General features: G+C 44.7%; 2 protein-coding genes across 2 annotated transcripts in view; one reads left to right on the top strand and one right to left on the bottom strand.

Annotated features, from left to right (window-relative positions):
- Positions 1–2197: 2197 nt before the first annotated feature.
- On the bottom strand, positions 2198–7849 carry IGJ (immunoglobulin J polypeptide, linker protein for immunoglobulin alpha and mu polypeptides). Its single transcript, XM_009886483.1, has 4 exons — positions 7750–7849; positions 3904–4039; positions 2869–2949; positions 2198–2399 (listed from the first exon to the last, which is right to left on the bottom strand). The coding sequence occupies exons 1-4, from the start codon at positions 7811–7813 to the stop codon at positions 2198–2200; spliced, it is 483 nt and encodes a 160-aa protein (XP_009884785.1). The 5' UTR covers positions 7814–7849.
- Positions 7850–11148: 3299 nt separating this feature from the next.
- The window catches only part of UTP3 (UTP3, small subunit (SSU) processome component, homolog (S. cerevisiae)), a 2749-nt gene continuing 1744 nt past the window's right edge, over positions 11149–12153 (top strand). The window contains exon 1 of the mRNA XM_009886495.1: positions 11149–11169. Within this exon, the coding sequence (XP_009884797.1) occupies positions 11149–11169 (21 nt within the window). The remainder of the gene's footprint in view (positions 11170–12153) is intronic.

Raw genomic sequence — 12153 nt, forward strand, 5'->3', positions numbered from 1 at the left:
ATCCCACTTGGTAGTAGTGAGAAACAAGATCTTTCAAAGCAGGACATGGTTTTCTCAGCACATAAAAGACAATCCCCAGCAAGCTGAATTTCTGTCATCTGACAGCACCTCTTCACCTGTCTAGAAGGTCCCAGACCCTCCCCAGTATGCTCTCAGGGATAAGCAGACCTCACTTGCTCCTATTTTACTGTCCTGGCCTTTCAGGTAAGGATTCAGAGCTTGATTTAACTTGCTGTGTTGCTTTGAGGTATATAAAATGTGGGTAAAACACAATCCAGTACCAAGGGGTGGGCAGGGCTGCCGATGTAGGCTTCTCCCTTTCAGAGAAAATGGGGGGAATGAGTCCTGACTTATTACAAAGCTGAATAGCACATGGGGAACTTGCTCAATGCTGTTTTTGTTTTTGTTTACCAGTGGCTGGTTGCTTTGCCCAAAATAATCTAAGCAGTTAATTGTTCACAGTTTGTTGGAAAAGGGTTCATTTTCTGTAACTCTTATGTAACATTAGAATAATTTGACTTAGGCCTCTTTACGCTTTTGGTCATCAAAAATTGACCCCCCCAAGATTGTTTTATGCTTAGGACAGATGCCCTGCATAAGAATGACTAGCCCCTGACAGACCTGTCTTAAAGGCACTTTTTTCAGTGGTGAGGAAAAAATCTGCTCTGTGGATTGCAATTTAGAGAGTGATTTAGGTGATGTTTGGATTTTTAAACTCTGAACCTGCACTGACTCACAGGGCTTTGAAGCAGCTCAGTGAGGCGAAGCTGATCCTAAAATCATAAACTTGAATCTGTCATAGTATCTGCTAGTGCATTATAATACTTAAATCTCAGTATTGCTTTTAAGTATAAGCAGTTATTTACAAAGAGCTTCTTACTTCACTGCAAAGGAGGAAAGGATACGATGATAGACTTAGCTTGGTCTTAACTGTTCATATTGAACTGGAATATAACACACAGACTGCTGCAGAAAATAAGTTTATTCAATGGTTCACTACCAAAGCTACGATTATGGGAATAAGGTTTTTGCTGTTTTAGTATTCCAATTATGTGTGAAGCAAGATAAGGACTTTTAAGAACAGTTAAAGGCTTTACGATCAACTTCGGACAACAGTGAGAAACATACCAACCATCCCGAATGTAATGCTGGACACCTTATATGCTTACATACATCATGACTCTTTGGTTAATATCAGGTGTAATGCTTTTAAATGTGAGGTGCATTAGAGAATCAGCTCCTTTATTCGGGGAGAGTTTCTTGCATGAAGGAGAAAAGGCTACGGGTGAAAGAAGGAATTAATCCCTAACTAGGGTCCTGCTCTAGCAATTGACTCACCTTCCTAATTTCTTGAAGCCTAATGAGAAAAAAGAAAATGACTTTGAGCCAACTTGGGCTGTTTTTTTTACATTAGTTGAACTGGGAGCAAAATTGGAAGAAGGCAGCAATATGAATAAATAAGCACGGAAAGGGAAATACTGAACATGTCCCAGAAGAGTTTACTATTCCTGGCACAGCTGAGCTCCTGGCAACTTTGCAAAACACTTCAGGGTAGTGGCATCTTTGGATCTTCTCTAAACGTACGTGTGAACTAGAAGCTTGCAATCGTCAGCGTGCTAGAAGGGTCTAGAATACCCAGTTGGAAAGCAACTTTGAAATCTGAATTCTCAGTCTCTTCTTTTCTCTCAAATATGATGGTACAACAGCCGTCTAGTAACGACACAAAGTCTGCTAATGTTATCAAAGGGTCTAGTATAAAGGTTGTGCAGAGGTTTGCTTTAGATTGCAAAGGGAGGGAAGGACATGCCGGTGGCAGCCTTGCTCAGACGAAGACCGATGGAAGACTGACAACAAGACAGGTTCCCCAGTGTTGTAAATGCCTGTAGTTCCCTTGACTTCAAGGGAATTACTGATTTACATCTACTGAGGATCTGGTCTATATGGTGATAATGTCTGAGACATCTAACAATGGCACTGCAGATACATGCCAAGGATACGAGAACAGAGCCTATGACACCCAGTAGCTGCTCTTGGGAGATAGCCCTAGTCTGATGGTGAAAACAGTATGTAAAGGCAAGTCGGCATTACTCTGGGAGCTGATATTTTGGGCACTGTTGTCCAGGTACTATGGTACTATACATAAATTTTTGTTAGGAACACTGACTGCGACGAGGCATTAGTAGAGCAATAGCTTGAGCTAATCAGAGTAGCAGGATGCTGGCGTCAGAACTGCTTGAACATTTTTCGTCTCCCCGTGGTAGAGGAATGGGAAGGTTGTGGTGTAGCACTTGTCCCTGTCGTAGGTATAGCAGGTTTCAGGTTCATCGCAGGAGGTGCTCTGCTGGGCCTGGTATATCTCACCACCCAGCTCAACTTCGACGGGATCGCATTTTTTGCAGCTAGAAGAGATAGGGAATAGATTAAGTGTTAAGAGTTTTGATGAAAAGATGCCCCTGGTAAAACCCAAATCTTCATTGCTAATTGGCAAATATAGGTTTTCTAGGTTTTACATAGGAACTCCCATCCAGATGCTTTTAGTGTTGTCACACTGCGGTTGGCAAGACTGGTCCGTAAAAGAGAGGGTTAAACAGGCAATGTGTAATTTGCTGATATTTTAGACATTGAGATGAACAGGGGTCAGAATGAAACATGCCCTCCAAACTGGAGACCTTTTTATGTGAATTAATCACGGAGATAACTTCTTGGCTTGCAACAGAATACGAAAGCTACGCTCCAGGGGGGAACTTCCCTCTGTGGCCCTCCCTCACCTTCTCTACTGCCCTTCAAGCATGTTTCTGAGCTGCTGTGGGCAATGCTGCAGGGGAGGTTAAGTGTTAGGAAATGAACTTAGTAAATAAAACTACTTACAGTTCAGTCATGCGGTAGACAAAAGTGGTTCGGAGTGGGGACATGGGGTCAGAGATGTTCTCTCGAGCCTTCAAGGGGACTCTGCAAAGGAAGGAAGAGAATTGCTGCCATTAAACCTGCTTATTAAACAGGGGACTATTCTGATGTGTACAGTTTTCAACTCTCATCTTGTTCTTCAGGTTATTTGCATTCCAGTCCTCCTCCATAGCAAAGCCCAGGAGTGGCAGATCTTGGCCTTCCTGTGCCCCCAAAGGCAACAACCTTTCCTGAGAGGACTACAGCAATTTCTCAAAGTGCCACTTTCAAGGTGACAGTGCTGATAATCTTTTTTTTTTTTTTTAGGGAAAAAAAAAAAACCACAAAAACCCCAAAACCAACAAACTCTGAGCTGGCAGATGCCTGAGAGACTTGCAGGACATAGACAGAGATGTTTAATTAGTGTTTCTCCGGTTGTAAACTCTGCCAGAACTCCTGCAGCTCTGAGCCTGAAATTGGTCCATCTTTCCAAGAGAAAGAGACGCACTTCTGTAAGGTTTGTGTCAATAAAGAGGACAAAACCCTACTCTTGAACTGACATCTGCCTCACAGAATTAATGTTTGCTGATAGTTTAGGCATTAACAATAATGCTATAGTTAGTAAAATGTAACAGCCTATAAAGCAGCAGGCTTGCCTTGCTATGGGATTGGTAAATGAGTCCAGTGGCGTAGGCATGGGCCCGGTTTGGATTCAGATTAGATCAGCTGTAGAAATGTTGCACTCAAGTTCCCCAGCCTATTTTGTAACGTTACTCCTGGACCACTTAAAACATGGAGATGCTTTTTGTATCAGAAGGCACAAACACCACATAGCTCCATGTGAGCTAGAAAAACATGAAGCAAAAGGAAATATTCCAGGATACCACAGAAAGCAGCCCGTGGGAAAGACAGTTAACTTGATCAATGCCAGGACATGAGAGACAACGCAAAGCAAAGGTAACTCCTATAACACTTCATCTCCTGTTCACCATCTCCATGTAATACTTGTCTGCCACTTACAGGATGCGTATGTTTCTCTCCAGGATTTCTTCATCGGGATTTTCTTTTGAGGGGACAAACTTTGAGGTCACTGTTACACACTGACACTTGTTATTGACCAGCACGTACTCCTCATCCTCGGGGTCCCGTGGATAACCTGCGAGCACAGGATATACAATCCCAGGGTCAGGAATAAAAAACCTTGAAACCTGCTCTAGCAGAAAGCCAAAGTGATGAGAATGCCAGAAATGAACCCTCATGGCGTCTGGATTGATAAAACTCCAGGTTTCAACAGGTACAAATGAGCCTCTTGGCAAAGATAAGTTCAGCTGCCTTCCCTGCTCAGCCTACAGTATGCTTCTGTACGTGGAGGTGGTGGGACTGGGAAGGAGAAAACAATGAGCCTGGACACTGTCTTGCTGGAGAGAGGGGCGAACATGGAAGGGTTTCTCATGAAGTGGCAAGAAAGTCCCCTTGAAAGCCTCGAGCTATAGCTGGCAGCTGAAGCACTGCTTTTGCCCTAATGGGGGAGGTTACCCAATTCCTTTATCATGCACCAGGACTATTCTCCAAATCCTAGGATCTGGCCTTTACATAAATGTCTCTGACCTTGCCAATGTGGCTGATGCGTCAGTTTGCCTTGAGGGGTATGTTGTCCTTCAGGTCCCTAAGGGATGAGATGCCAAAAAGCACCAAAGGACCCAGCAAGAAGGCAGCCCGGTGACCTGGCACTGAAAGGTAAGTGGCCTTTATGATGGTTGTGCTTTGCAGGAAAAACTCCAGTCCTGATTTTCTGGTCTTCTGTTGACACTGAAGTTGAGTTTGGCAGCTGAGGACCTTACCCAAATAGAGAAGAACCACGTTGCCTGCATGTCCTGTACTTTTTGCATGTTAATCAATATGAAACTTGGTCAAAACAGGGCAAACCATCACATCTTTTTGAATGTTTGCTTTTTGAGGTTTGGATGAGGGTTTTTGAATGTTCTTGGTGGCATGCAATGCCTACTTACCGTGCAAATAGATGGATTTGAAATAGCTTGGGCTTTGCTAGTTGGTTTTCCCCAACCCAGAACCTCTGGTCTCTTCACCCGTAATAAGCCAGCCTTGCTTTAATATGCACACACAGTCAGACCTTTCTTAAGTGGTTGTTTTTACATCCTTCTGTATTTCTAAACCCTGCTAAAATCAAGTTCACGGCCATCACTTTGCAGCATCACTCTGTCTACAGCACCTTCAGCTTGCTTAAAACTACCAAACCCAGTGATTTTTGAAAGATGGAGATAGTTAATGTGGGGCTCAGGTGGACCTCGGTTCTGGGGACTCACCAATTGGCTTGTCCCTTGGTTCAACCGTGGAGAGAAAGAAGAAACAGGCTAAAAGTGTCTGTATCCATCATGTTTACGGAAGATTTTAGAGCCACTTTGACTTAAAAGCTTTGGTCCTAACAGCTGGTTTTCTTCGAGTTATCAAAGCATGGAAGCTTCCTGCCCCTACAATATGCTGCTTCCATTCCACTGGGTTATTTTCTGAGATCTTTACAGGCCCTGTGACTATGAAAAATACACCGAAATTGTATAAAATTATGCCTCAAAGTGACCGTAAAATTCACCTGCTGGTTAAAAATGCTGGTTTTGTGACAACTGGCAGCAGAATATCTTCTGAAAAGGTTTCACTATGTATTTTCTCCATCGGGAAGGGAATTACCTCGCTCCCTTGCATTAGGTGGTGGAGCGAGCTGCTACAGGCGTGTAGGAGATGTTGCCCTTCATACCGCTTTCATGGTTTTCATTATCCCTCTACACCATGTCCCACTGCAGTGTGTGTCCACTGAGCCCCGGCTTTTAGCATTTCTCTGTATAGCACTCAGCACAACTGGCCAGCGGTACAAAAGCCGCTGCAAAATGTGCACATAGAGCGTCAGTCCAGTCATTCCTCTGATGGCAGGGTGCCCTGCCAAGGCAGAAATACATCATCACATCTGACACATGGGGATGGTCGTTATTTGGCGTTTAATAGTGCTTGTCTCTTTATACCCCTTATTCCAGTCTCTCTTGCTCTGCTTGCTTCCTCTCTGCAACTCATCATTCGATGTGACCATTTCCCTCTGAAGCAGAAGCTTACTAGAAAAGCCTCTTGAGTCTCTGCCTCCTTGAGTCCTGCCCTTCATTTTTTTCTTAAAGTCGCCGGTTTCTTATCCTTCACATGCAGCTTCCTCCGGTGTCTGTCACTGTATTCTAGGTAATGTTGTGTGCAATTCTTTCTAAGCCCTTAATCCAAAGCCAATGTTCAAGTCAGATCTTACTGGCTTCGGGATTTGCCCCAAAACCTTTGGGAGCAGGTTTTAATTCATCTCATATAATTGCATTAATATGCTCTTTTATGAACACACAGCGGGGTTTTGACTGTACTCTAAAAATATTGTCCTGATTTAATTCCTTGTGTAATACTCTTGGCTTCAATAACTGTAAAAGTTAGACATAGGTACTCCATATATTTTCTTAAAGTAAAACTACAAAGCTGCAAAAAAGATAGTTTTGTCAGCAATATTTCCACGTAACACCCAGTCAAGTCCTTTCGGGGAGAGGGTACTTAGATAAAAAATTTTCAAATGCCCTTCTAAATGGCTGCTGGTTGGAATTTCTGGTGCATGATTTACTGCAATATAGTGTTCTCTCCCTCCTCAACACTCAGATTATTTTGACCAAATTTCTCCTCTTTCAATATCAGGTTGTCCCATAATACACTGTAAAGCCCAACAAAACTCAGCTGCAGCAAATGCATTCCATAAATACCTGTTCAAACTCTGCTGCTGGTGCAAGTGACTAATAAAGTAGGAAGAGGCTGAATTAGCCCAAAAATATATTAATTTAAACATAAGTAGTAAAAACAGTACTCTTGTAGGTGCATGTAACTCAGATTTGACTTCCCCTCTATTCTGCTTACGTCTGCATCTATATCTTAAGTGATGTGTATGAATGGGGAAAACCAGACTGGGCTCTGTTTTTAAAAAAAAAAAAAAAAAAAAAAAAAAAAAAAAAAAAACAAAAAACCAAAAAAACAACCAAACAAAAAAAAACCCTGACATGGTATTTTTCCGCTTTTTATTTTCTGCCTTTTCAGCTAATGGATTATACAGCTGGTCTCTCAGATTAGCAAGCTGTACTTTTCAAGGACCTGCCTTGTTAGGCAATAAGATGCCCTTTCCCGAAAGCTGGAGGAAACACCAGGGATGCTGTCGTCTGTGCTGCTGGGATGGTTATCCTTCAGCATGGATTTAATCCTGCGGGCCAGATCCACCACGTGAGTGAGGATGACTTTAGACTGACGTACAGAGATCTGGCATTAGTACAGTCAGTACCTGTTACCTGTAAACCACACTGAGGAGTGTGCTGGCATGACAGTCTGAACTCAGTCTAAATCAAGGGTCTCCGAGAGATTCAGTGGAGCTATGTGATAAACTACAGTTTAATAAGAAATAAGTTGGCTGTAGCCATATGACAGGATTGCCGGGAAGACTTTAGAAGCCTTCAAACCTAGCAGGTAAGAGTCTTGCAAGCTTCCTAGCACTGCAGAAAAGCAAGCATGCATGTTTGTGGCTTGTCGCTTCAGGAACCCGATCAAAAATGGCTAATCATTAAGTCTTAAATTTGCAGCTAGTCACGGCTTCTTTAGCCTCAAGGCAGCAATTAAAACCACGCAGGTCTGTGATGCAGAAAGACACTGAGGCGTCCAAGCACCACTGAGGTACGACTCCCTGAGCAGCCTTTGAGGTTGGATATTTTTGACTGTTAGCATAATTAATGGCTGATTACACAACCCGCCACTGATAAGTTAAGCAGTTTTCCATGCTCTTCGTTTCTCACCTACCTGCCACAAGGACGAACCCCAAGGAGACGGCCAGGGCCACGCACAGCAACAAAAAGCTCTTCATCTTGCCTTCTCTTCTTTTGAAGAACACGAGCGGAGAGCCTGTGCCTGCCTATAAGGGCGTGTGCAAATGATACAGCTCTTCGTTTCCTAAAATAAACAGCCCCACCGGCTAGCACTGACACAGTGGAAAATGTGGCCAGGGACTGAAACCAGGCATGCTTAAAGCTTTCAAAGGTGAAGGGGGGCAAGGGGTTGCGCTATTACTGTGCGGTTTTGTTCTCTTCATCACCAACAAGCAATGAAGCTGCTGAGTGCAAAACCATCCTGGTCCTTAGGGGACATCTTAGCGCCAGGGCAAGCGGCACTGTCCCACCTGGGGGCGAGGAGTGTGAGGGAAGAAAGTGTCCGGATAGCTCAATGGTCACAGCTCTGCCTTCGACTTTAGAGAAATCGGACTTAAAGATCACTTGACTTATATCATAAAAACACTTCAGGCTTCAAGATCAGAATTGAGTTTGCACCAGATCGTCTGCAAACTCAGATTAAGGGTTTGACCTGCCCCCAAAGAGCTTGCAGGCAAAGCTGAGAAGATGGGAGAGGGGAGAGGTAAAAGAGGTATGAAGCAACAGCAGGTCTGTGCCAAAGCTGAGCTCTTCCTCCAGTCCTGTCCGCTGCATTGAGGAGTTTCTTTGCTTATTGAATGGAGAAGGGGCTCCGTGGGATTTGTGCTGTATGAATGGGTCAGAGGCAGGTCCCAAGTGAACTCCCTGAGGTATTGGGCAAGCAGACATTACCTGAAGAGGGGGAACACTAGAGAGGACCTGGGCTTTTTTTTGGTCCCAGATTTGGGATCACCTGTGTAACTCTGAAAAACAAACATTGCAATGTCCAGCGCTATGTAGCATGTTTATGTGCCTCTTGCGAAGGAAATGCCACTTCTTAAGCGAAGCCCAGTTTTTATAGCACTTTGTAGCAAATCTCCAAACACCTACATCGGGGACAAAAAGGGAGGCAAAGCAAAGCATGATGCTGGCAGGCCTGTTCTTAGCCAACACTGTTGGACCAGCGCATCCTGAATTTCTACCGCCTTCTCTCAATTAACTTGAGCAGCACATGTTCAATCTCCCTGTGTTCTCCACCTTTTCCTCGGGCAGCAGAGCACCAGCCCTCTGACCAGACACAGGCTTTTCATGCAGCCCACGCCACTACTTGGCTCCCTGGGGTTGGTTGCTCTTGCCAACTTCTCAAAGAAGCTAAAGCCACCAGGCAACGCTGCCAGGCATCCCGGTTCCTGAAAGGGCCACTATTTACCTTCTGGGCTGTCTTCCCTTTCTGCAGATCTTTCTGCCTTGGTCCCTAATGCTAGAGCTGCTCAAAGACCCCAAAATCTGTGTTCTGAGCTTTTTCTCACAGTGCAAACATCTCATGCAGCAGTTGCATGATGCAATGAGCTGTTGTGTTGCATCAGCAGCGCTCGCACACCAGGCTTCTCCTTGGAGGTGGTGGGGGATGATGGGTGCAAGCCCAGCTCCAAGTAGAGCATCAAATTATGCTGTGATTCTTTACAAACCTCGTTTTCTCACTATGGTTCCAACTTCAGGAGGTTTGGTTTTGTTTCCTCCTCCCCAGATAATATCGCCAAGAGTTTTATTTGGAGCTCTCTTCCAAAGCAGCAGCAAGATGTTCCCTGTGCCCCAGCTTTGGCAGAAGGTTAAAAATAAAGCTGGCTGACAATGGGGTGGTAGGAGTGTCTATCTAAAGCGCTATTTGTTTCAGTCACCATTTTAGTAACAGAATAGAAGATTTTTTAGAAATATCCAAGAAGGGGGGATGCAGGCAGCAGAATAAAGCACACGCAAAAGAGGCTGATTCTGGTCTCTTTTGCCAAACTGCACTGATAAAGGGAGAGACTGAGCAGAAGGACGTTCTGTGTGATTCTGTTGATTTCGGTGGTTTTCCCTGACTGCTGGTGCTCAGCATATCTGAATTTCGGTTGCTAAATCTACATGTCTGCATGCAGTCCCTTTGGTTTGTACGTGGTGCCGCGGGAGCTATTTTAAGTCCCGTGCAGCCACCTGCACGTCTCTGTGGATTTCTATCTAGAATGTTAGCTCTTTAGGGGAATACTTGGTTTATGGACTGTGACTTTTATGGACTATCCCCTTTTTACTGTGTGACATGTTCAATTACCGGAAAATGATCTCGGGAAGAAGGCGTTAAGGAACTGGGGCAGTTTGGCAGGAGGCTGGGAAACCATCACCCCAGGCTTAAATTTGGGGCTGACTGGGGAGCTAGACTCCCAACTTCACAGCAAGGCAGAGGCTGGTGGAGGAATAATTAAAAATTAGAAAGGAAATGGGCCCTAGCCTTGTAGTGTCAGTCTCCTTGCACTTGTCCTGTGCCTCCAGTTGGCCCTGGACATGCTGAGCCGGGATTTTCCAGGTAAAAAGCTGGGCAGGTGTGTGGATGAAGGGAGGGAAAATAGTTGTGTCTTTGTGTGTCCTTGCTATGCTGGGTGAGGAGTGGAGAGGAGGACAGCTGTACTGGGGCACAGAGTGTCTCCAGATAACACACCATCCATAAGCAGTCTGTCCTATGGTGTGCTTTTCTCCTCGTTTCTCACTCGGAATCAGAGAAAGTGGTGGATTAAATTAGACTGGCAGCAGTCACTGATTATCATGTTGGTAGCGGTGATTCCAGTGATTTTTCACAGCAAGCTGCTGTGGTTTGGCTTCAGCAGTTCCTGATAACTGGATGAACTGACTCATCATTGGAGGTCATCTCCACCTTCACCAGAAGTGGATGATGTTTTCAGCGAGTCCTGGAGGAGGTTTAAAAGTCTGTAGATGCTATTTCTTTCTTGCTCTTAGAAATTAACATTGGATTGACAGACAACATGTCAATTCCATTTAAATCACTGTGACTCTAAGTGGAAGTTGGTCTGGTTTTATGACTCTTAATTTAGAAAGGACAGGTTTAAAAAAAAATAAGAGGGTGCTACATTTTGAGGGCAGTTGGATGGAAACCGTCAGGGTCAGGGACACATGGAAGGCCTGAGTTTCTGTAAGTCATGCTAGCAAAAGTATCTGAATTTTAACCACACAGAAAATGAGTGCAGACTTCTCTGGATGGACTTCACACAAAAACTGGTTGGACTAAGCAGAAAGATTTCAAAGCCTGATCAGCAGAGGACTGTACTTTAAAGTGAGAATTTCCACCGAGGTGTGGCTAACGAATTAAATGAATGCTGTGCCTTGCTGACCAAACCGACGTTATTCTTGTTGCTCTCTCATACAGGCCCGTATCCAGGGGAGGTGATATCTGAAAATTGGCACGGACAGGTTTGGGAAGTGTCTTACTCTGAAGCTAAAACAAAGCTTTGGTGCAAGAGCAAATATGGAAAATTCTGATCCAGAGGTGACTATGGGGAGAAGCTGAGCCTGTCAAAAAAAGGGCTCACAATTAAGATTCGTCTGCCATCAGATCTACCACAACCCAAATCAATCACCAACAAGTGAGTAAAGTTGTGTGCTCCGGCTCTGTTTCAGTTCACTTCAATATTTGCTTGACATGCCTTTTTCCACAAGAAGGTGGGACAGGAGTGTTTATAAATAAAACTGCACCTGTTGAAAAAGACACCTGTGCTTGTTCTATGCAGAGCTCCTCTTGCTGGGACCGGTGGCTGCTTAATTTACCAGGCTTCGGGTTCCTGAGCTCGGAGCCAAGGGGCAGCGGAGGAGGAGTGGGAGCAGCAAACCCTGGTGACAGGCGGGCTCCAGCCAGGAGATGCCCGTGTCCCTGTAAAGATGCAATTTGGTAAAGGGAAACAGTCGGGAGAGTTAATGTATGTACCTCAGATGCGCTCAGGGAGGTTTTCAAATACTCCTTTTTTTCTCTCTGAAACTTTGGTCTGGTTGTAGGGAACTGAGTAATGAGAAGTTTCGGTTATCAAGGGGACAGATGTCAGGTGCTCTTTCTATCTTGATTTTTTTTTTTTTTTTTTCCATCTTGTTGTAAGATTACTGCATAGATGGCATTTAGGTGTGCCTGGGCTAAAAAAAAAAAAAAGCCCTAAAAGGGGGAAAAAAAGGTACTCCCCTCTTTCTATGTGACGTTATTCATTGCTGATATCTGCCACGGTGGAAAGAAACTCTGACCGCCATCCTTCACGGGTCCGCACTGCTCTGTCAGAAACGGAATAGGGGAAATAAATAACGGAATGGGAGAAATAAGGAAAAAGAGGAAGTAAAGGAATGGCAAAAATAACGGAACAGGAGACGGAACCTCGCTGGTGCTGCGGCCCCGCAGCGACTGCACCATCGGCCATCCGCTGAACCCGAAGGGCCCAACTCCGCCCTTGCGGGGTCTCCCCGCACCCCACCGTCCTCCGCCGGGCGCCTC

This window comes from Charadrius vociferus, unplaced genomic scaffold (genome assembly GCF_000708025.1).
Source record: "Charadrius vociferus isolate BGI_N301 unplaced genomic scaffold, ASM70802v2 scaffold676, whole genome shotgun sequence".
Lineage (NCBI taxonomy): Eukaryota > Metazoa > Chordata > Aves > Charadriiformes > Charadriidae > Charadrius > Charadrius vociferus.